The sequence below is a fragment of the Pteropus vampyrus genome, unplaced genomic scaffold, assembly GCF_000151845.1.
Source record: "Pteropus vampyrus isolate Shadow unplaced genomic scaffold, Pvam_2.0 Scaffold262, whole genome shotgun sequence".
NCBI lineage: Eukaryota > Metazoa > Chordata > Mammalia > Chiroptera > Pteropodidae > Pteropus > Pteropus vampyrus.
The window spans coordinates 1304233-1329537 of record NW_011889043.1 but is presented as its reverse complement, the minus strand read 5'-3'; the positions used below and the strand labels follow the sequence as shown (position 1 = coordinate 1329537).

Sequence of the window (25305 nt, the reverse complement as noted above, 5' to 3'; positions counted from 1 at the left end):
CCATTCATTCTTTTCTTTTAGCTCCTACACAGGCATTCATTATGACCTTGAGGGTAGCCTCACATCCCACAGAGACTATCGGTACCAGTGCCAGGCCACCGTGTGACTGGGTCAAGGTTCACACAGAGTAAGTTAGATGCATCACAGAGGGAAGAAAGTGATACTTCTGGAAAAGGCTGCGAATTTGAAATTTGATATACAGCTCTGAATGCTGGCACTCTATGCTTTGCAACCTGTTCATGTCCCTTATCATACTAAAAAACTAAATATTGCTAAATAGGCGGGAAGAACAGCCTAGATTCCATTTTAATTTTAAATAATCAAGAGTGAGCAAATAGTTGAGTCTAGAAGCAAGCTACATTGAAGTGAGAGGGGAAAGATAATAATTTTTTCCATTGATGAATTTTCATAGTTTACAAAGTGAATGTGTATTCAGTTTCACACAGGGTGCTCCTGGCTGCCAGATTTGTAGGCCAGACAGGTATTGGAATCTCATTTTAATGATTCTGAGACTGGGTTTGCAAGGATTAAGTGACTCCTGGCAGTGTCAATATTAGAATGTAAATCTGTGATTAAAAGCTAATTTAAGGACCACCTAGCACATACAGGGTGCTGGTAATTCAAAGATTATTAGGAACGGTTTCTTACCCTCGAGGGACAATCTAGACATATCTGTGTACTCACGGACTCCTCACCAGAGACATTTGTCCTTTCCCTGTGATAGGTCTCCTGCCAGGCCACCCCTTCACCCTCAGGGTGAAGTAAGTCATGACCTTACTGAGGTGGTCTGACCCCAACTTTTCACTGCCAGGCCCTGTTCTGTTATTGTCTCTCAGCTGGTACTAATCTAGCTTTGCTCTTCATTTTGGAAATAGATGTCAATGTATTATATTTTATTTTCTGGTTCTAGAACTTCCAATGATTGGTTTCTTTGCTAATATTTTCTATTTTTCATCCATTTCAATGAAATATTTTCCTTTACTTCATTGAGCATTGTCATAATACATCCTTTACGAATCCTTCTCTGCTAATTTCAACATCTAGGTCATCTTGGGATTGGTTTGCATTGATTATATTTTTTTCTTGAGAGTGGGTCACACTTTCTGATTCTTTTTATATCAAATGATTTTAGATTGTATGCTGGACATTGTCATACTGTAAAGACTCTGGATTTTGTTTTATTCCTCCACAGAATTTTGGCGTTTTTGTTTTAGCAGGCAGTTCATTTGGTCGGACTCAAACTGCAAACTCTCTCTCATGAGCAAAAAGCTCAATAGCACTTGCTCTTTTATCTTTAGCAGAGCTGCTTTGCATCTTCCCTAGACATGCATGGTTCAAGAGTCACCCTAAGCCTGGGACAGAATTTACATTGGAATTTAGGGCTGGCCCTCTCTGAGATTCTGTCTTCAGTTTCCATTGTCTGTAGCTGCCCTGAACTCTGTCCTCTGGTTCTTCGGGCCAGAAAGATTGCGGGCTTTCTATCTGAGTCTTAGCCATCTTTATGGTACTGAATTTGACCTTCTCTCAAGCTAAAAGCCACTGCAAACAAGAAACTCACCAGATATCATCCTTTCTTTCAATATTCATTCCACCCCCCTCCCCAGCATTACCCTATGAACCTAAATGCTTTCAGGTCAGCGATTTGGGGCAGGAAGGGAATTGTAATTGTACTCCAGGGTTTGTCATCTTATTCTAGGGATGGTTGGGTCTGGTAGGACTTTACAGAGCCCTGGCAGAAGCAGAACTATCTTTTATTGCATTACGCCATCTCCGTGTAGGTTTTTGTCAGCAGGAAGGTTCTACTACTGAAAAATAAACCCCAAATTTGGAAAATCCACTGTATTTATCCCACTTCCAGCCGGTTTTACTTCTGCATGACCTGCATGTCCAGCCTTTGTTGTGAACACTCCCAGCGACAGATACCTTGCCCTTTTTCCTCTGTGGTTTCTCTCCCCACTCCTCAGCTTCCCAGTTTCAACAAAAGCTTTTTGTTTTACTTGCCTTAATGGCAGTATTTTAGCAAAGCTCCTTGGAAAGAAAAGCTAGTTGAAGTCCAGTGGCTAAGTGTTGCATTTATTTGATGAACATTTCAAATGGATGTTTTGGAAGAAGGTGATAAAAGGAAGTATACACCTGAGCCTTTAATTTGATTCCTGAGTGATACTCAGAAGAGCCTGGTTGGTCTGGCATCTGCCTTGATGCATGTAGCATTCTGGAACTGGGCCAAGGAAGGCCATCAGCCTAGAATATCTGCTACTCCACTGACCTGCTGAGGAAGGAGACAGAAAGATGACTGAGGTGGTAGGTCCCTTGTGGTTATATTATAAGATAACCCAAGGGACTGTGGTTTGGACCCAAATATGATGAGAGATTTGGGACATTCTATTGTGTAGACAAACTAAAGATAGTAGAGCAAAACTGTTGTATGTGGATAATGGTCATGGCATTTGGAGCCCTCCCTACTCTGAATTTGCCTGTCACGCTGTAACCTTTAAGAAATCTCCGCAACTTTCCATGGATTTTCATTGGGAGGGATGGGTTTCAAGAAGTGCTACAAACTACATGGAGAAGATGTACATGTGAAGGCATGTGGAAGTAAGAGAAGTCCTATAGCCTGGGAGCGATTTGTTTATATAGATGGTGGCTCATGTAGAAAGTGTAATATAGGAATCACTACTTTTTCCCTTCATGTCAGAGACTCAGCCACTCCTGAGGTCTGCGGGCCAGATCTCTGAAAGTGTATCATTCACCTCTATCCCTCTGAGGAGCAGAGTTTTAAAAGTGTTTGCTTGTGCCACAATATAATAGTGTACGGTATTTTGGGTTAGTTAATTCTCTGATAAAGTCTGTAATGCATTTGTGCTTCACCTGCTCTTTACTCGCCACTCTCCTAGCTAGAAAACAGAAAGCAAAAGTGAAATGTACTCTCTCTTTGTCTCTTTTGCCATTTTAATTCATTCTCTTCTTCTTTTATTTCTAAAAGAATTTTCAGAGTCAAAAGCAGCAAATGCTTCTGCGGCTCCCCGGTCATTTTTTCTCAGGAATCCCAATGATAGATTTGAAGCGCTCCCACTGGAGGACTATGAAGAGAAAAATCAAAGCGGATTCATTGAAGACAGATTAAGCTCCATCAATCAAAGCGGTCTTCTTCAAAAACCACCCCCTGCATTCATCTCAAAAGACGCCTCAGGATATCTGACCAGCGCCTGGTTGACTCTCTTTATCCCTTCCATCTACACGGGCGTGTTTGTAGTGAGCCTTCCTCTAAACATCATGGCCATCGTTGTATTCATCTTGAAAATGAAGATCAAGAAGCCTGCTGTGGTGTACATGTTACACTTGGCCACGGCGGATGTGCTCTTCGTGTCTGTGCTCCCGTTTAAGATCAGCTACTACTTTTCTGGAAGTGATTGGAAATTTGGGTCTGAAATGTGTCGCTTCGTCACTGCGGCGTTTTACTGCAACATGTATGCCTCCATCATGCTCATGACAGTCATCAGCATCGACCGGTTTCTGGCTGTGGTGTACCCCATCCAGTCCCTCTCCTGGCGTACTCTGGGGAGGGCGTCCATCATCTGTGTGGCCATCTGGGCTATGGCCATCTCAGGGGTGGTGCCTCTTCTCCTCAAGGAGCAAACTACCCAGGTGCCGGGGCTCAACATAACCACCTGCCATGACGTGCTCAATGAAACCCTGCTCGAAGGCTATTATGCGTATTACTTCTCAGCCTTTTCTGCTGTCTTCTTTTTTGTGCCGTTGATCATATCCACAGTCTGTTACGTGTCTATCATTCAGTGTCTTAGCTCTTCCGCAGTTGCCAACCGGAGCAAGAAATCCCGGGCTTTGTTCTTGTCAGCTGCTGTTTTCTGCATTTTCATTATCTGTTTTGGACCCACAAATGTCCTCCTGATTCTGCATTACGCATTCCTTTCTCATAATCCTTCAACAGAGGCTGCCTACTTTGCCTACCTCCTCTGTGTCTGCGTCAGCAGCATAAGTTGTTGCATTGATCCCTTGATTTACTATTATGCTTCCTCTGAGTGCCAAAGGTACCTCTATAGTATCCTATGCTGCAAAGAAAGTTCCGATCCCAGTAGTTATAACAGCAGCGGTCAGCTGATGGCAAGTAAAATGGATACCTGCTCTAGTAACCTGAATAACAGCATATACAAAAAGCTGTTAACTTAAGAAAAGGGACTGCTGGCGGGTTAAAAGAGCAAATAATCTGAGGATTTTATTAGTCCCTGCCAAAAAAATATTTACTTTACCATCTAAAACCACAAATGTATGATTTGTATGTCTCTTAAGAGAGCTGTTAAGCATATATATTTGTTATTTACAGAAAAAGATAACATGAATTTAAGACAGTTATTCCAAATCAGTATTTCCAATACTACAATAATAACTGAATGCTACTTTTTTTTATATATTTAGATGACTTGCTATACATATGTGTGTGTATATATATATGTGTGTATGTATACACACACTTGTATCAGTTGCAGTGCAGTAGAGAACAGGCATTTTGAAACCCTCTCTTTTCCCCCAGAGATTATGAAAATAAACTCTGGTTCTCTGATTTAATATGCAGCATTTAGGATGATGGAGTTTATCCCTGAACATCTGAAGATGTCCATCAGTAGTTAGGGATCCTGTAGTTTAGACTTCCACAGCTTTTACAAATAAGTGTATTTTGAAATTGTTCAGCAGTTTTAAGTTATTGAGAGAGAAGACAGTACTGTCTGTGAGTAGAAAAAGTGCTCCTGGTTTTTTTTTTTTCATTTTAAACATATCAAAGTTTAAATTCTTTAACTTATGAAAACGTGATATGAGTAGCATTTTTGATGTTTTACACACTGTGCATGTAAACCAAGAATGAGAGTGGTCTCTCTAGTGACCTGAGGTTGGTTTTCAAACCCACCCCTGGAGGGAAGACTCAAAGCACTACATACAGGGCAGGGTCGTTTCAGACACGGATCGGCCAGAAACCCTACTGCTGGGCCTCCTAGATTGTAGAGGGATCAGGACCACCACATTTGCTCTTTCCTCCTGGGATTTCCTCAAGGGTCGGCTGTGAACTGATTGTGTTTATTACAAATTGGCTAAGTAGGATGTGCGAGTGCAGAAGCAGAAGACAATGAGCATAAGAGTTATCTGCCCGTTTTAAGAACAGAGAAAGAAGGCACGTTTACTTCCAGCAGTTATCCTACAAGGTCCATTCTCAGATGGAAACCCCCGTGGAGCAAACACGAATACTTATTATGTGCTCTGGGTACTCTGATGAGTTCTGGGCAATAGAGTTGAATAAGACTGAGACCTGCCCTCAAGAAAAACGAATTAGACTAATACATACAGTGCGATATGTGTATAATAAATGTCATTATCTAAAGAAGCATTTTTAGTCAGATGTCATCAAACAAGACTAATACATACAGTGCGATATGTGTATAATAAATGTCATTATCTAAAGAAGCATTGTCAACTGAAGAACTTTGAACATTTGAATTACTGCTTCCTATGGTTATAACTTGAGATGAAAACATAATACAATACAGGAAATGTATTTTTACAGATGAATCCTTCAGTCTACATTAATTGGATACTGTTTATTTACAAATGTTTTCAATAAATTAAATCATATTTTTTAAAAAGAATTATGTCAGTCTGATTGGAAATAACGGAAGAAAATTAAATTGACTTTGAAATCTAGCAAAATTATATTTTCCATTCACTTTTCTTACTAATTAATTAGATGATTTTTAAAGCATTTTTTAACCACATAATAAGTGTCAAGTACAGAAAGTCCTCATGGATTTGACAAAATAATTTGAAAATTAGGTTGAGTTGTATCTTTTTTCCATATTAAAAAATGTTTTTTTAAACCAAAAAAAGTACAAAGTTGCAAGGCAAATGCTTATCTATTTAAAAGAAACTATTTCCAAATGCTATGTAATAATTTACATTAAAGTATGTATTGTAAGTAGCAGTGAGCATTGATTTTATTAATTTAGTTACTGTTCATTTTATCCAACTCAGTGGAGATTTACTATCATTGCTTATTCAATATGTATATATTAAAATACCTCTGACTTAATATGACTATCATTACTATATTATCAGTCTATACTTACATCACTGTTTCTATGTTCTCTTTTTTAAAAATGTATATAACCTATATTAATAAACATAAAAGTTTGCATGGTATCTGTTTGGAATAAATTTTTGTATCTTTCAGGGCCCTGACAGGAAGACCAGTCTAAAGGTTTAGCTGAGGAGCATTTAATGAAGAAGTGATTTGCAGAGGTGTGGACAGGGTTAAGGTAGCCAGCAGGGACTAGCGATTAAGGAAAGCTGTTAACCACTGAGGCCCAAAGGGGTGGAGGAGAGAATACACTGATCCCCCATTCTCTGATTTTTTGCTAGTGCCTCGCATTGTACCTGATCTTAACCCAAACCCAGAAGTCAGGAGAACCTGAGTGACGTAGTCCATAAAGGGCTGCTTCTTGGAGCATAGAGAATGGATCTGGTGGTGGGGAGGGAGCACGATTTCTACCAGAGGCATTGGGTAATTAGCTTTCTGGGTCTTTTTTTTTTTTTTTTAATCCCTTCTTAGGAAAATTCAAAGTTATATCATTGAGAATATGTTCAGACTCTTGGGTTTTAGGAATAAATGATAGAGTCTGCAGTTCTTTCCTAGTAAAGAGAGAAACTAATGTCAGGCAGGACAATACGTTGAAACCCCAAAAAAGGGCTTCCCTTGAGTGAGATCCTTTGCCATCTACCATGCTTTGGGGTAGGTAGAAGGGAGGAAGGGAAATTAAAAGCAAAATTACAAGTACCTCTGAGAGATGAAAATCAATAAAAACTTCTGATGATGTATTTCTAGATTCATACTCAACAGGAAAATTATTTCAACTAAACAGGGGTTCTGTTAACACAGAGAATTTTTAAATTAACACATAAGTTTAGGTTTCTGAGGCCTGGACTCTCCACAAGTGTTTCAGGAATAGATGTATTGGATAAAGTCAGCCCAGCTCATGGCCACCAGATATAGGATCCCCACTCTAACCAGAAAGTGACCTTTAAACTCTTCTATTGTTGTTTTCCAAAATATGTTTGAATCCAAAAAACACACTGGATCTTCTTGACACAAAACGTTTGTTTTTTTCCACCAAGTCAAAAATAGGATTTTTATGGAAAAGGAAATAGTTGGCTGTTGAATATAGATGTGGAAAATTTTAGGTTATATTTCTGAATTTAAGAAAGAGAAGTTTTGAGTTCCGAGAGCAAGTGGAAAAAGTTAAGCAGTGTTTCATGAGCAAGCTTTTTAAGATTTTCTGGAGCCTGGACCCTCCACTAGTAGCTTATTTTTACCTAGGTATCATAGTAAAAATTAAAGGTGAAAACAGTCACCAACAGTAATTTCCTGGCAGAATTTGCATAGCTATGCAGCTATTCCTTGACCATGGATAAACCTATTTGTGTTTTACGAAGGAGGTGCAGTTAAGTAAGCTGCAGTCTGAGCAGAGAGGAGAAATGCTCCAATGCAGTGATTCTCAGAGTCCTTAAAACCCTTTCAGATGTACACGGTCAAAACATTTTAAAACATAAGACATTATTTGCCTTTATTTGGTCTGATTCTCTCATGAGTATACTGTTGAGTTTTCCAGAGGCTACGTGACATATGATAGTGCAACAGATTGAATGATGAAGAAGATATGAAAATCTGACTTCTATTAAGCCTGCCATTATTTTTAAGTGAAAAATATTTTCAAAAGTTCTTTATTTTAATATTTAATATGGTAACTATTGGTAGATATAATCAAAGGTTTGGTGCTAAACTGGATATCCAGAAAAATAAAAAGGCCTTGATTTGTAGCATTTGCGTTTCCATGGCGTAAATACTTCCTCTGTTGCCAATTTGAAGCTTCTAATTGGCTTTACAGTTGACTTCAAAAATTCTTTTAATACTGAATCTCATGAGCTGGTACAGCTGACTCCAGGTGGACATAACCTACTTTTGGGGGGTCCTAAATAATTTTTAAGTGTATTAAGGTGTCCTGATCCAAAAATGTTTGAAAACCCTGAACCTATGGAAGATTTTCCATCTTCATTGCATTCAAGAAGACATAGATACTGGTCATAATTATAAAGCACAAAGGAGTAAACAGTTGGCTTACAGCTCTAGGCTACCACATTAGGTTTCTGGCAGCCCCAGAGCTAAGGAGATCAGTATCTTAGAGCAATAGAACTGATTCAAGGCAGACGGTTCAGTGTGGCTTGGAAAGCTTTGTGTGAGGCCTCCTTTCCATCCAGCTGCTGTGACCCACACATGGTGTCATCACTATAAAGTGAATATCAAGCTCCATGCTTCTTGTCTTGGGGTCTGTTGACTGAAGGCTGCCAGAAAACTGAAAACTGAAAACCAGAGGTCAGATTCAGCAGCATCTTGAAATTCAGATAACATGGTATGTTTCTACCCAGCTGGCTGTGTGTTTATCACTTCAGGAAATGACTCATAAGCCCCAAGGAGATTAGCTTTGAAAGCTGCATTTATAGTGGCCTGAAAATATTGGGTGGTGGCAAAGCCAGTCTGGCTCTTTGCCCTCTTAATAACCACAGAAGTGGGCCATTTTAGTGTGCTGTGCTGTGACTCCGTCCAGGGGAATAAGAACAGGACCAAGCGTGCGATTGCAGCCCTGAGATGCATTGAAGGACAAGACCGCAGTTGTTTTGTATGTCTTTTTGTTGTGTTGTTTCTTGTCCTGAGATACCTAGTTGCTCTTGAAACTGGCCAACACGATGTCAAAAAAAAATTTTTTAATGTATACCTGTCCTCTAGGAGCTAACTAGTTTTTGGATTTAATTATAATATATGATACGTTAAGTATAGAATATGAAGACCTCAGATTTTAGAATTTTATCAATCCTGTCTTGTTAGAAGGAAGTTTTAGAAAATTTAAGTCAGTTTTCATTTCTGGCTATACATTGAATCACTAGAAAGCTTATAAAAAATTTCCAGTGCCCTTTCCCCGCTTGACCAACAGGAATCTGAATCTTTAGAGATGGGGCTTGGACATAATTGTTTTCAAGCTCCTCAGGAGATTCTAATGTGCAAGCCTGAGTTGATACCACTGCTTTAAGGGACTGCTTCTCAAATTTAACATGCATTCAAATTATCTGGGGGTCTCATTCAACTGCAGACCATGATGTAGTAGATCCAGGGGTAGGTCTGCATGTCTAACAAAAATTCCCAGACGATGTTGACATTGTGGTTCCTTGGACAGCTCTTTGAGTAGCAGGGCCCTAAGATATGGCCCTGAAGCAAAATTTAGCCATGTTGGAGGTTCGAGCACTGAGAAAATTCAATTCCTATAGCCTTCAAATTTCCTGGGGGCAATTTTTAAAGTTGTGATAAAATTGGGGCAGTTTTAGTTTAGCAGTAGTATAGATAGATGCTCAATCAAAATTTGTTTTAGGTGATATCTGTCTTGCTGTATATTTTCTCCCCTCTTGGATTCTTTTCTAGGGGGAAAGATAGCTTAAAAGGTTCTAATCTCATATATAAAGCCATTTCAAAAGAGGCTGGGGGTTTAGAGTGGCGACCCAACTTCTGTTTATAAAGATAGTGCCTGGCAGATAGCAGCAGTGCCTGGTTGTCAGAAAGCAAATGTTGATATGTTTCTTGTCTCTGGGTTTAGTTGAAAAATGGTGACCTCAGCGACATGCTGGGAGTGGAAGTCAGCATCAAGAGCTTCAGTCTTGCTGGTGCTGGAATGAGTAGCTTTGGAAACCCTCAGGAAAATGAATCACCCCAGCGGTCATCCTTAGGGGTGCATGACTCCACTGTGCCAAGGGAAAAGCAAAGATTCAGAAAATCGACTCTGGGAACACGTATTAGCAGCACATACAATAAACCTGAGGTAAATTCTTCATTACAGAAACCCTCTTCCAAGTAGATGAAAAAACTACTAAATGGTGAAAGAGAAACTAAAATATAGAGAAAAAAATATATTACATCTCAGCAATAATCAAATAGCTACAATTTCAAGCAAGAGAGCACTGGCTCCTATCTAATTAGCAGTGCTTTTTTTCTATGATGGTTATAAACTGCTCTCTAAGGAAGGAAAGAAAGAAGAAAAATATACATACCAGCAAGAGGAAGAAAATGCTGGTAGACGTGCTTTAGGAAAGCAATTTGACAAATGCCATCACCCTGAAGATATTCATTACTTTGGACCCTGTTGTATGACTCCTGGGAATCTATCCTCAAGAAATAATTATATATAACAACAACAAAAAAAGTAATAGACTTCTAGTTTTTAATAGCATTCTTATTTGTATATTAACAAAAGACTGAAAACTCCCTAGATGTTCAACCCTAGAGGACTGCTTCTCCAAAAAGACTATTATGCCCATTTAAAATGATATGTATCAAGTGTGTATAATGGCAGTGAGAAGTATTTACAATATTGAATTTTTAAAGATGCAATGATGTTTATGTGGTATGAAAGCAACAATATAGGAGGAAAAAAAATAGATCCATGTGGTATCTATTAGCAAAGACTAATGGGAAATATACCAAAACATTCAAACTGTTTGGAGAGTAGGGCTACTTATTTCCTTTTAAATATTTCCTCTCTCTTTCCTGCGGATGTATATCTTCTCTGCCGAAAAAGCAATCCACATTCAAACAGAACGAAAATCATCAAACAAGAAGAAAAACAAAAAGAAAACCTGTTACCACATTTTTTATTCTCTTCCCAAGGTGCAAAGGTGCACAGTGTTAGCTGTACTATAATTTTTGAACAGACACTCTTAATTAAGCATTTCCTGGCCACAATTAGTATTTCATGCTTCAATAAGTTATTAAAGCAGGGGATAAAAGCATTAGAAAATTCTGATTCTACGCCTACATTTGACATCTTCAACATTCTTCTCAAATTATCTTGTGGAAACTTGGAGTTTTCCAAAACTTGAAAATTTTAAAATGTCTTTCGCCAGACTCTGAAGCCAGAAATGTCTCTGCTTGTCCCTGACCACTACCAGAACATTCCGCACAGCATTTTGTCAACTTACATCATCAGAGCTGGACGTTTTCCTCTGGTAGACTTTATACTTACACCAAAAGGGCTGCTCATTTATTTTCTCCTGGAATTATCTTTCCTCAGGCAGCAAAAATTAATTTGCTCAAAACAAAACAAAAACTTTATCTTGACCAATTTCATTCCATAATTATGTTAGTCTTCTTATTCTTAAAATTGATTTACATATGTAATCCACGTATTATCTGATATTTAAACAATTTGATGAATTTTGTGTAAGCTCCTTTTAAAAAATACCGGAGCATCATTTCTTTATCTTACTTCTGCCTTCCTTGACCCATGTTGTTGGGTCCTTAATTTCTCTTGTTGCTTTTTTTATAGCTATCAAATTAAATGATCCATTTGGTGAAAATGAACCAGACACCCACAGGCTTGCTATTTCTATACAAGGAAGGCAGCATAAATACTTGCTAGAACCACTACTTGCAGTAGTGGCCACACTGTTTCTTAAAATGGAATCCATGAAAATTATTTGGGCTCCTTATTACAATGCAGATTTCTAGGCTCCATCTCACACCTACAGGCAGAATTTCTGTGATGGCACTTGGGCCATCTACATTTTAAATAAGAGGCAGGGGTGATTTTTAATACACATCAAATTTCGAGAACCACAGAACTACTTTTTAAAAGAAACCGCTGACCTCGTATATTTTGTGATCAGCAAACAGGAAATTACATTTTAAGTGTTAAGATGCTAAAGTTTTTCAGAATTATTCTACAGATTATCATATCTATCTATCTGCAAAGTTTTTAGAGTATTAGAGTCTCTAGATTTCCCCTAGATCTTGGTCCTAAATATTAGAATCGAAAGATTCCATTGAAAGATTTAACCTAACAAAAATTGTCTCTTGTTTACTTTGCCTTGTATATATAGAAAAGGGTACTAATCTATATTCTTTAGAGACACAATTCAATGCTCTGTTTTTAATGTATTTTTTGAATAGATAACACTCTCAAATTTTAAGAGAAAAAGGATGTACAGTGAAAATTTCCCCTCACACCACTGTCATTTCCTCAGAGGCAACCACATCAACAGCTTTTTTTATGGTGTTAGATGTATTTTAAAAATGATCTGGAAACTCATTATCACTTTTAGGGGGCAAAAGGAGAGTACACAATAGGCCTCATTATTTTAAAATTGTATCTTTGAGTTTTGAAAACTGTTGACATAAAGATATCAGTCAGGCACTGCTACATAATGAACTACACAAAACCCTAGAGGCATATATTCATAAGCATTTATTGCTCATGCTCTGGGTTGGTCAGCTAGATACCTCTACTGGGATATCTGGGAATCTAGTAACTGATTTAGGAAGGCCTTGACTAGAATGACCAGGTGACTTAACTATGTTCTGTAGGTCTCTCGTCTTCAAGCATGCTAACCCTGGCATATTCTCATGGCGCTGGCAGAGGAGCAAGAGAAGAGGAATCATGCAGGACACATTGAGGTCTAGGACTGGAATTGGCACATTCTCACTACAGTCTATTGGCCAGAGGAAGACACAAGGCCATCTCAGAATCAAGGGGATGGAGAAATAGACACTGCTTCTTTAGCGAAAGGAATTTCAAAGTCACGTGGCAAAGGTATAGCTACAAAGAGTGAAGAATTGAGACCTCTTGAAATCTACTGAACATAATGTCTGAAACTCATGATAATAATGATCCTTAAAGAAGTAGCTTAGCATCCAAGTATTGTACTTGTATGACAATGTGGTCATAATTTCTGAAGATCTTTCAAATGTTCAAACATTTTTTAACATCAACAGAAGGATTATAAAAACATCTCAAAGGCCTTAGTCCTAGACTCAGCTTAGGCAGAACAAGCCTTACTGATGTCACATGTGAAAAGAGGAAAAGATGAGAACTGACCCCAGGGCAATATTTGAGGAAACATGAAATGTAATACTTGAAGTCCTACCAAAGAAGAATGACATTTTAATTGAAGATTTGCTCTTAAATATCTGACTTCCTTTGACAAGGGGGCTGTTGTACTAACAAGCCACTTGGGGAAAAACAGCATGATCAAGTCTGGTTTCTACCCTTTGTGTCAACATGTTTTTTGAGATTATTTTTAGTGTTTCAGTAGTGATTCAAATCTCTGTATTTTTAAAATAAAAATCGTCATGCTTTCAATATGACCCTTACAAAAGGTTTATGAAACAAATGTCAGGGGTGATACTGATTTCTGCTTCCCATTTAACTTAATTTCAATTGCTATTTTGCTTATTTTAACAGATAGATGTTGTTTCTTAAGTTAACACTGCTTTAGATGCTATCAGTAGACTCATCCAGATATAAAAAAGTAAACTTTTAAACTAGAATTTTCAAATACTTTAATATGCCTGTGAAATTATTTAGACATTTAACATTTCTTTACCCAACCACATTTAGTCCTACTGGTTTACTAGAACTAAACATTTATCATAGCTCCACGAGTCTAGACATGCACTTAACAGATTGAAACCTGTTTTATAGGTTTGGAGATGTGATTTGGACCTATACTAGCCCTTGATGGAACAGGTATTTCCTTTGTAAATTTTTGTCCACTAATATCACATTGGTGCTACCAGCACTCTCCATATTCTGAGGTACATACACACTTTATATAGCATTATCTGTGTAAGATAATGCTGTATAATTTTATCTTTTCCACTTTGTCCTTTCCTCTTATGTTTGTCACTGGTGTCCATAGGCATAATTTAGGACCCATCACTGGTGGCCCTCTGAGCTCAGCCAGAGAAAGCCAGAGAGATTTTCACATGGCAGGATGACCTGGAAAGGATGTGAAACAACTGAAACTCTCCTATGTTGCTGGTGGCACGTGCATATGAAATGGTCCAGCCTCTTTGGGAAAAAGTTCAGCAGTTTCTTATAAAGTTAAACATACATCTACCTGATGACCTTGCATTTCTACTCCTAGGTATTTGCTCAAGAAAAATTAAAACATTCCACACAAAGAGTTATTAAAGAATGTTTACAATAGCTTGTATTCCTAACAGCCTTAAGACTGGAAACAAGTCGAATGTCTATCAAGAGATGAATGGATAAATAAATTGTGGTGTATCTCTATACAATGGAATATTACTTGGCAATAAAGTGAGATAAATAAGAAGGAACAACATGGATGAATCTCATGTTGTGCTGAGTGAAAGAAGCCAGATACAAAAGAGTATACATGCTATGATTCCATGTACATGGAATTCTAGAAAATACAAACTAATCTATACTGATAGAAAGCAGAGCAGAGATTGCCTGGAGTTGGGAGTGGAGGGGAGAACTGACTATAAAGGGCCAAGAGGGGGGGTGATAGAAATGTGTGTTTTGATTTTGGTAGTGGTTACACAGGTGTATACATTTGTCAAAATCCATTGAACTGTACACTTAACATGGATTGCAGTCTATTGAACATAAATTATTTCTCAATTAAATGGATGCTTTCAAAAAAGAAAGACTTGACATCACGATTCATTAGGAAAATTCAAACCAAAATTACAGTGAGATATTCATACCCATTAGAATAGCTATTATCAAAAAAGAAAATAACTGTTATTTAAAATAACAAATAAAATTTTTAAAAAGCCAAGGAAGTGGAGAAATTGAAACCCTAGTGCATTGTTGGTGGGAATGTGTAGTGGCTATGGAAAATGTACAGTGGTTCCTCAAAAAAGTAAACATACAATTACCATATAATAGGTGGAATTTCAATACCCCCAAAAATTGAAAGCAGGGACTCAAACAGATATTTGTAACTCATGTTCATAGCAGCATTATTCACAATAGCCAGAAAGTGGACACAACCAAATGTCCATCAATGGATGAATGGGTAAACAAAATATGGCATATACATACAATGGAATAATATCCAACCTAAAAAAATAGTGAAATTCTGATACATGCTACAACATGGATGAACCTCGACAATGTTATATTAAGTGAGATAAGCCAGACACAAAAGAACAAAAACCATATAATTCCACGTATATGAGTTACCTACAATGGTCAATTCAGAGACAGAAATTAGAACAGTGGTTTTCGGGGGCTGGAGGGAGGGGAAATGGGGAGTTATTCTATCATGGGTACTGCGTTTGTTTTGCAAATGAAAAAGTTCTGCAGATGGATGGTGATGATGGTCGCACAACAATGTGAATGTACTTAATGCCACTAAACTATACATTTAAAATGGTAAAATTTGTATTTTGTGTATTTTACCACAATAGGAAAAAAAGGAAGGAAAGAAGGAAGGAAGAGAGAAGAAGATACCCCAACCAACAGTGCCTGTTCTGGGGCAGAAATGGGCCAATGAACAGCTGATACTGATACCCCACTGCCTCTCCCCAAAACTACACACTGCCTTTTCATTCAACAAACGTATCTCATTTCGAAGCAATTTATTCTGCCAGGCAGATAAGGGGGACTTAATAAAAAGGCATCTGAAAGGTGAGTTGGAGCTCTCCAGAGAGAGAGATGGAGGAAAGCCACAGCATGAGCATAGGTTCAGAGGTGGGGTTGTACCTAAGGTGTTCAGAGAACTCCAGTAGCCTGATGTTGCAAGAATAAGGTACATGTGGGGAGCAAAGTCAGGAGATAAAGCTAGAAAATTAAGGTGGAGCCAGATAAAGAGAGATCTCGATGATCATACTTACAGTCATTCGACTTTATTTCTGGGTAGCAGTGAACCTGCCAATGATTTCAGTCAAGGTATTGATTTGATGGGATCTGAGTCGTAGACAGGTGGCAGAGGGGACATGGGCTGAAGAGGGAGAATGAGGCAGGGTCCAGGGAGGGTGAACTTCCGGAGGTCCCTGCTCTTCCAGAGCTGCCCCCAGCCAATCTGACCTGTAGTTTTTGGTTAATCCTTGTCAACTGCAAACATTTTACACTCATATCCTATTTTGAGAAACATTAAAATCTCATGCCCTTTTAACATTTCAGACATTTCTAAATAAATTATCTTTGACTAAAAACAACTCAAAGCAATGCCTAATAAAGAATATTTTTTCAACTGTAACCTTTCAAGTCTCTGATATATTGTTCTTCTCTTTCTCCTCCTACTCTGTAATCAGCTGGGAATCATTGTTCTACAGCAAACCTAAGAGGATATGTTACATATAAGGTCAGCCTGGGCCATGAGGGTCACTTTAAACAAGTTGTATTTGTACTAGAGCTTCCTTGGGTTCTCAGAACCATTGCAAGCCTTGGCAGGTCCCCATGCTAGGAATGATTCATTCTAAATGTCAGAGGTATCAGCATGAGGGAACATATCTGACCAGCCGAGATCTGTCTGCTTGAAAGATGCTCCTATCTTCTGATCTCAGAAGCTAAGCAGGGTCGGTCCTGATTAGTACTTGGATGGGAGACCACCTAGGAAGACCGGGTGCTGTAGGCATCAAAAAAAAAAAAGAAAGAAAGAAAGATGCTCCTACCTCTTCGTTCCATTGTTTCTCTAGTGTGCCAGCTCATAAGAATCACAGTTGAGCTAGTGAAACACAGGGATTCCCAGGTCTCTCTCTGGAGATGCTGATTCAGGAGTTCTGGAGCTGGCAGCTGTATGTTTAGCAAGTGCACCAGGTGATTGTTATATCCAGGCAAGTTTGAGAAATACCATGAAGACAGCTGGCTCTGCTGGTAGTGTGGCTGACACCCTAAGAGGAAAAAGGAGTGCTCAGCACAGCAGATACCCAGGCCCCTTTCAGGAATAATGACTATGGTATTCACTCAGCTACTCGTTCCCTGAGACGGAACAAGTGGGCCGGTAGAGGCTTCCACAGTGGTGAGAGGAGAGGGGCGGACCTAGACCCAAAAGGCTCACCCGGATAGCCTCCTGCAGCCCAACTTTCCCTGAGGGGACTAGGTAGCCTGCAACTCAGCCATCAGAGCCACAGGGCTCTAATCTCCATCCAGCATCCAGAAGACACCTGAAAACCAAGATCCAAACAGCCAAGAGAAGAAAACTCTGCCCTGGTAAGTTGGTTCAGCCTTTCTCGTAAAGGAAGCGAGAGAGTTTTAGGCTATTTTGCTAAACCTTAGGAGACACCTGAATGTTGTGAGCCTGGCTGTTTTTTTAAGACTGTTCAATTCTGGGGCCTGGTAGAATTCAAAGGAAAATGCCTGGCGTTCCTAAGCAATTGATTAACTGTATTGCTAAAAGATAGAGGTTGGGGAGAGGGCAGGGGGGAATTATATAAAGAGAGAAGAAAGAGAGCACGCCCAGAGAAAAGATGAGTGGTAGGAAAAGCATTTGTTTATTTCATGAACACCTCATTTTTGTGCAACATTGGAGAAAAAGTCTTGTTTCATATACATGAATGTTTACATAATGGAAGCTACTTTGCTACATTAGTGTAGATTTTTCCAGAGGCAGATCCTGAGACAGGATGTGAGTGCAAATAGTTTAACTGGGAAGTACAGGGAACACCTCTAGGGAAGTGGAGAAATGATACAGGCTGGGACAGCAGCCACCCAAGGGGACACTGTTAGCTCATTACCACAGAGGGTGACTAAAGCTTAACTCAGTGGGGAAACTCTGAGAGACTGTAATTGGCAAGGGAGCTGATGTATTTCTATATCAATATCTGCCGGTTATTGGTGGAGTGCTGTTTCTGGTGGGGAGTGGGGGGGGCGGTCTTAATTTCCTGGCACTTCTACACCTCTGAGCAGGATCGCATTCAGGAAAGTGGCCTTTGGTTTCAGAAAAACCCTCAGTGCAGGTATGGACACACAAAGGGAGAGCTCCTAGGAACTTCTGGAAAAGAAGTTTCCTGGATTTTCAAAGGAGATGCCCTCTCTTCTTCCAGATGTTGCCTTATGTGGATGTAAAGGCTGTGCATTCATAGCTTTCTTCCACTTTCACCTTTTTAAGACTGAATCCAGCTTAAGTCACGTTTGTCTTCAACCCTCGTAGCTTCAAATAAGCACAAAGAGGCCAAGGATTTCCGTATCCTGGTGTCTCACAAACCCAAGGATAGAGGCAGGAGCTATGTCGAATGAATACGTAAGCAGGTATTTTCATTCATTTCAAGCAAAGAGAAAGGACGAAGGATGAGGGCCAACGTTGGATTTGGATTCAGCTTCATGGGTGTCTAGAGGTGAGCACCACCACCTCACCCTTGCTGTCTTCATTCTCTCTGCAGCTCACAGACTCCCTTTTCCAGCAGCACAGCCAAAGAGCAGTGGTATTAATGAGTCGCCACCAGATGGCAGGCACTTAGCCTCTCGAAGAATCCTGCCACATTTACAGGACAGAGAGAAGTGACCTCAGCTATCATCTAAGGCAGAGTCCTCTTTCACAGAGAGGTTCTGACAACTCAAGGCCACATGTAACCATTTAGTAACAAATATGCCAGGTGATGGCTCTTGGTCCCATGTTGCTTACTCTATTCCACACTTGTATTGTAAGCTGAACTGGGCCCGTTTTCAAAAAAGTTAACCTACCTTCCCACTGCCAGCAGAAGCTCCCCCAGAATTGATTTTTCAAAGCTTGTTTTAAAATGGTATTTTAAAAGTACACTTTGAAATTTTTTTAAAAATGGAAAGGAAGAATCTGAGCAAATAGAACAATCCTGAGGTTACATGTTTTTATGTTTTCAGAGTACTTCTGAGTGACTTGATTTTTTTCAGACCTCATTACTAAGAGGACTATCCCTCTGCTTACAGAACCAGAAACCACGCAGTGTGGATCTGTGTGCATGCTAAATTAGAGTGCCATCTGCTTGCAGGTCTCTGTAAAGGCCCACGATTAGGTTGAAGTGACTGGTGACAGGATGTCCTAGAAGTCAGCCACATCTCACACCAATGCAGAGGCAAAGGGTTTAGGGTCAGATCAAGAACCATCCACTAAAGAATGTAATTTATTTAATCTTCCTTTCTGCTTCTGTTACCGGAGAGTGGGGGTCCTCTCCCAGCTCGTCGTCCAGGTTCTTGATGTCTCGAACAAAGAATTGAGCAAGACACCGAAATACAGTAGAAAAGAAAAGCTTTATTAAAAGGGAAAGTACACTTCCAGACATGGAAGCAGACCTGAGCAAGAGAAGCATGGCTCAAAAGGCCTAGTAACAAAGCCTTTGGGGTTTTTTTATCCCTATTTGCTGCAGGTGGTTACTTTTCTTAGAGGAGTGGGCTTCCTTGATTGACAATTAAGATTGACAGGACTCAGTGATTCATCATTTTGTGCTCTGTGCATGTTTGTTCCCAGAATTCAGTCTGTTATAATGATATTAATGAACGTCCAGACATATGCATCACATTACAATGATGGTATAATGAGACTCAGATGAATTGAAGATCGTTGGGGTCTTCATTGCACAGGTGCGAGTGACTGGCTTAAACTGGTACCTAATTCTCTGCCTACTGGTTTATTTGTGTGAGTTATAAAATGCCTTCTGGCTTGCTTAATTGTGGGCGAATTAGGGTGGACCCCTTCTAGGATAGGATGACCTCAATGTCTTTGCAGGCAGACCCAAAACCCCCTAACTAACTTCGATGCCTAACTCTTTTCTAAGAGCCACAAACCCCCTTATTATTAAGATGGATGTTGAGGGACAGGAGGTCTCTTCCGTATCTGCTTCAGGCTGAGAACGGCCTAGTCCCTGCCTACAGGGATTCTATGGAGCTCTTTCTCTTTCTGTCTCAGTCAGGGTGGGGTCTTGGGTTTCCTGCTAAAGTGCCACCTCAGTCTCTAGACAAGGAAAAGAAGATACGAACTTATTATTTAAACCATATATCTATTAATTTCTATTATTGATTTGCCTGTTAAGTGAGTAAAGGGAAACAGGCTTGGTTAATGTATTTCTCAAAGAGAAAAAAAAAGACCTTTGGCCTAAAGTCCTCTCTCCTCTCAGACTCTAAGAGCCCTGTCTGGCCTAACACCATTTCTGCTAACAATGGGCTGATGACCCTTATCAATAGCCAGAGAATCTGAGTCACCAATTTGGGGCAATTATCAGGATTTGAGGGAGAGGGGTTTTTTCCCAAAGAAAGGAGGAAAGAAAACTTAACTAGGTTTACTAAAAAGGTTAAGAACTCTGCGAGAGATGTCCCTTATCATTTCCTGCTAAATGATTAAGAATTTTACAAGCGATGTTCCATCTCACTTCTACTAAGACTTAATAAAACTACTTGGAAGGGAGGGAGAAGGGAGGAAGGAAAGGAGGAAGGGAGAAAGAGAGAGAGAGGCAGAGAATAGTGACTTTTGATAGGTGAGACTGTAAACTCCTAACAGATAAGACCTGGTTCTGTGGGTTCGGTTCACAGGCTTCACACTTGGTAAGCTCTCAAGGTGTCTATTCCTCTGCAAAATAGATGACATAGCATCCAAAGAAACTAAGATTAGATCCACAAAGAGCTCTACATCCAGCTATTAAGGTTAGCTATTGCTGAGACCGATCTCCTGAGTTCTTAGCCACTCTCCAACTGATTTGTGATGGGGTAAGAATGGTGTTTTAAGCTGCGCATTAGACAGACTCAGGCCAAGCAAAGATAGCGCTAACACAGAAAGCTCTGCCAAAATCCATTTTTAAAGCAGTTTCTATCCCACAAACTGTAAGTTACCCAGAAGGTCATCCATTCAAGTCAGTTCACTTGGCTTTCTCTAAACTACTTTGCAGATGACCTAACTTAGGAAAGAATCTCATGGCTGGGGTCAATTTCTTTTAGGGAACATTTACTTAGCATTTGAATGAGCTGGCTTCCCTGGAGGGCCAGTGGTTTGGCCTTGGACCCTGGTCTGGCATGGACTTTCGGTTGTTCAGGATGTCAGTTTAACTTTTGCAGACTTCTGTCAGGTTCTCAGGAGGGCTAGACAGAGCCCTGGATCTCTCTGTCTCCCAGCACAGTCTGGATGTTGAAAGCTACTAATGTGCAGGCAGCATGCAAGCACACATTGCACTTCCACCCCCACCACCAGTTGAAATGACAGGAGATAAAATCCCTGGTAAAGGATTCTGGAATGTGGAATTTGCAAATGTTGGCAACTAGCCGGAAACCTGGGTTTGTTCATTCTGTGGGTCTAGGGTAAGAGAGAGATTTATGCTCACTTGCTTAATTTTCATTCCACCACAAAGCACTTTTCTAGAGTTGGCTGGGAGCCATATTGGGGGTGTGTGGAGAGGTGATTCTTGTTTGAGGACTGCTGTAGGAACATGGGCTTTAAAAATTGCTACTCATTCCAGTACCCCAGAAACCACACCAGCGACCAAAACAGAAGAGTGACTGACTATCCAAGGAACAGAGCAGAGCAGAATTCTCCCAATGAAGATAAACACGAGCATCTCAGAAGTATTACCACCTGGGAATGGGCACCAGCAGGTCATTTTCAGTGTTTCAGTTTTCCAGTCTGAGAGAGCCCAGCAGAGTTTATCAAAGCTGATAGCTGTTTTCCTTAACCAGCTTCTGACAGGGCTTGTACCCTCCTCTACTAAAGAGGATTCTGCCCCACCAGACAATTCAAAGAATTTCCTCATTATGTAACCTAGTTTTCTTTCCTCTCCAGACAATGCATTGTTCACATTCCTAAAGAAGTGACATGCTCTTCCACTACCCCAACCCCGCCACCAACTCCCGATGGGTGCCAGTTTCAATTTCTTCTTAATTTATGGCCTAGCTGACTAAGGATTAAAAGGGTCTGATTAACAAAAATAACAGAGGATGGGATTTCCTCGTGGTTCCCTCGCTGGGGCAGGGCAGGCCTGAGACTGCACCTCCACCTGCGAACTCGTGGACCAGTGTTTTCTCCATCCTCAGGCTGCCAAGCATCGTGTGCAGGGATCCCTGCTGCTGTGGTCACCCATGCAAAACTTCCAGACACCTTCACTTCCTTTCTCCAACTCAGCTTTCTAAGGAAGAGAAGAAATCAACAGAAAATTTAGGGGGTGCATAATTTATATGTCTCACTTCTCTCTATTTGTTTAAACTTAAAGTAGTATGACTTGGTGACCCCACACTATTTGGAGTGAGAAAGTCTATCTTTCCTCCCCAGTTCCTTTTCCTAGATAGGTCCCAGAATCCAGGGGTGTCCACTCAGTGTTAAGGGGTCAGCCCCAGTCACTGTCAATGCAAAGTCTGGTTTCCTACCAAGGGCCCTGTTCTCCACTGCTCTCCCTGCTCCCCGCTGTATGCACCCAAGGACAGGATCCAAGGAGCTGAAAGCATCAGCTACCCACCATGCCTGAACCAGCCCTCCACTTGCCGTTCTCCCTAAGCAAGCTTATGGTCCACGCCCTCCAAGAACAACCCTACAAATGGCTAATTCCCTGCTAAAACATTTTTAAAGGAAAAGAGTAACAGTCTCTTTTCCTGTAAAACACATGTTATAGGTATAGGCCGGGGTTTCCAGAAAATCTTGAAGAAGGCATGGACCTACAATGTTGACAAGAATTATTTTTTTTATGATGGTCCTCTCACAAAAGCAAATATAAATACTTTATGCTTCTCCAAATATGAAAACAAATGTACAAATTAATACAAAGAAAGTTAAATTAAACAGCTAAATTAATAATATTGATGTACCATGTCAGATGACATTGATTTTAACTGAAACTAATTTCCAGTTTGAGCAGTAATTATAATAATAACTAATATTTTTTGAGCAAGTTCTGTGTGTCTGGCCAAAGTACTTTAAATGATTTTATTCATTCAACCCACAAGAGCTCCAGAAGTAAATGCTATTATTATTTCCATATTACTGAGAAAGACAATGGGCCCAGAGAGGTTCAATAATTCCCCAAAGAGACAAATCTAAAAGATGGCAGAGCCAGGCTTTGAACCCAGCAAGTCTAACACAATGCCCCTACTCTTTCTTTTCTTTTCTTTTTCTTTTTCTTTTTTTTTTTTTTGGCCTCCACTCTTGACAAACTGTTGTGTCCTTGGTATTGACTGCCACAGCATAGGATCTTGTTTGAGTTCAGCACATCTGAACTATCATGGGACATGTGACGACTCGGTTCTCTTTCACCCTTTTTCCTATATTGGAACCACGTCTAAGCCTTCATTTATGCAGCTTGCCCTGCTATCATTTGTCATAAGCTCATCATTTACATATTAAGTTCCCTTTGGCTCTTCTCTCATTCGCTCCAAGTACAGTTTAGAGTCCAAGGAATCAAAACACAGACTGAGATGCCTGCCCAGCAGGCCCTGGGAAGAACCTAATTGAAATGTGGTCATTCCAACCATCCATAATATATACATATATTATTTTTAAGAGATTACTATCAACATGAAAACATAATATTCAAATATTCTTACAGAAAATTAGCAAACCTCTGATCATATACCTGTGGATCACTCTATAATTAAAGAGATCAAAGTGCAGCAATTTCTCGAATAATGTTTTGTGCAATGTCATTTCGTTATGACCGTTGATGAGAAAAAAATATCGATTCCTAGCCGGGGCCATCGTCTGTGTGGAGTTTGCATGTTTTTCTCTGTGTCTGCGGGTTTTCTCCGGAGACCCAGGTTCCCTCCTGTATCTCAAAGATATGCACATAGGTGAACTGGTGTGTCTCAATGATCCCAGTCTAAGTGAGTGTGGGTATGGGTGTGAGTGGCCCTGCAATGGAAGGGCGTCCTGTCCAGGGTGGGTGCCCGCCGTGTGCCCCGAGCTGTCAGGAGAGGCTAGGCCACCTGAGACCCTGAACCGGAGTAAGCAGGTTGGAAAAGAATGATCTTACCTGTTTTTATTAACCTTTCTTAAATGTATATATTTATTTCAATGTTTAATGGTAGAAGTGTATTAGGTCTTTATTAAGTAGGTTGGTGATGTTTTTTGTGGCCAGAAATATGTTGTAGGAATTTAACTCTTATTTATATCAATTAGCCTGAGGTAAAATTGGTTTCATTATATGTCATTTCTCTTAAAGTTGCAGTTTTCAAGAACCTATTGGCAACTTTAAGTGAGGACTTACTGTACTATTATTTTGTAGCTCTTATAGTAATTTCTGTTCTTACAATATTATTTGTAGCTGTTATTTAAAGGGCAACTATCATTGATCTTAAGCAAATTTCCATGGCTAAACAATATAAAAATTCTAATTCATCTTCAGTCCTTGCAAGAAAGGTGATATCCATAAAATTTTCACATATTGTGTGGGAGTCTAAACATTGCAATTGGTTTATACTCATGATTCTCTCATTAAGACAGACTTTCTTTTAAACAAACAAATTATTTAAAATGACAATGAAAGGGTCCTGCGACTCATAATGACTTTGTCAATTGGAATTATTTATCCTCTGTAGTTTTTCTCTTTAGTTGGTGGTATATAAATGCTTGTATCGGCCTTGCTTTGGGGAATTATAAACTTATTAAAAATAGTTTTTCTACATAGAATACAGTTTCCATGAAGCTTGTGGATTAATAAATGCTTGTTCTGAGAAATAATAAGGGCTATATTCTCTAACTTGTGGAAGCAGACACTCCTTGTGTACTTCTTTTTCAGCCTTAACAATCAGTTGTCAGTAATCCCTAAACATACAAAGAACCTAGTCAAGTTTGCAAAACTGCTATATAAACGTAGTGGCAATAGTTTCTGTATATTTAGCGAAATAGAGTTAAACACAGCCCTGGTGTTTGTAAAAACAAACAAAAAGGTAAGAAAAAAACTAATTTATGTGAAACGAGTTCTGATTCAAGAAGGTGATCAGAACGTGTAGGTTTCTCATCCTCCTTTCCCAAGAGCCTATTGAAATGATAAAGAATTTAAAAGAATATAAACCCATATTCACAAAGACAATGAGAGGTGGGTTGAGCATCAGGAGTTGAGCCATTTCAGCAAATTTCTGAGAGATGAAAACACGAATGTGCAGACAGAGGGAGCAGCATAATGGGTTACGTGCAGGAGGGGCTCCAGGAGAGTGGAGCTTCTCTGCCTGACATGCTCAGAGAGAGTTTGGACTGGAGTCTGCCTGTAAGAAGGGAGAACCTGAAAAAGAGGCTGAAAATAGAATGCTAAAAGGCATGATTTTCAAAATGTGAGAAAATCATTTAGGACTTAGAATTCTAGGTCATCCAAACATCTGTCAAAATTGAAAGCAGATAAAGACATTTTCTGAAGGCAGATAAAATTTACTTGCTATATACCCTTTCTTAAGAGGTTACTTGAGGATGTACTCTGGTGGGGAAAAAAAAAAAAAAGTGATACAAGCAATGGAAAGATCAAGCCAGGATGAGAGTTATGCAAATTATCAAAGAAAGTCTGTGGGCCACATGAAT

General features: G+C 39.6%; 2 protein-coding genes and 1 long non-coding RNA gene across 4 annotated transcripts in view; all 3 read left to right on the top strand.

The window, feature by feature from the left end:
- Window positions 1-432: 432 nt before the first annotated feature.
- LOC111729457 lies at window positions 433-16091 on the top strand. Of its 2 annotated transcripts, none has more exons than XR_002776238.1 (3): window positions 433-447; window positions 5474-9923; window positions 15323-16091. It is a non-coding gene; the product is annotated as an uncharacterized LOC111729457 (long non-coding RNA). The 2 variants fall into 2 exon arrangements; XR_002776239.1 differs by lacking the exon at window positions 15323-16091 and adding an exon at window positions 12464-13509.
- F2R (coagulation factor II thrombin receptor) lies at window positions 2905-5308 on the top strand. The gene has a single exon (XM_023520406.1). The coding sequence runs from the start codon at window positions 2920-2922 to the stop codon at window positions 4186-4188; it is 1269 nt and encodes a 422-aa protein (XP_023376174.1). The 5' UTR covers window positions 2905-2919; the 3' UTR covers window positions 4189-5308.
- Window positions 16092-20169: 4078 nt separating the features above from the next.
- Window positions 20170-25305, top strand: part of F2RL1 (F2R like trypsin receptor 1) — a 49117-nt gene continuing 43981 nt past the window's right edge. Inside the window, exons 1-2 of the mRNA XM_023520407.1 lie at window positions 20170-21407; window positions 21843-21970. Of these exons, the coding sequence (XP_023376175.1) occupies window positions 21394-21407; window positions 21843-21970 (142 nt within the window). The 5' untranslated portion in view covers window positions 20170-21393. The remainder of the gene's footprint in view (window positions 21408-21842; window positions 21971-25305) is intronic.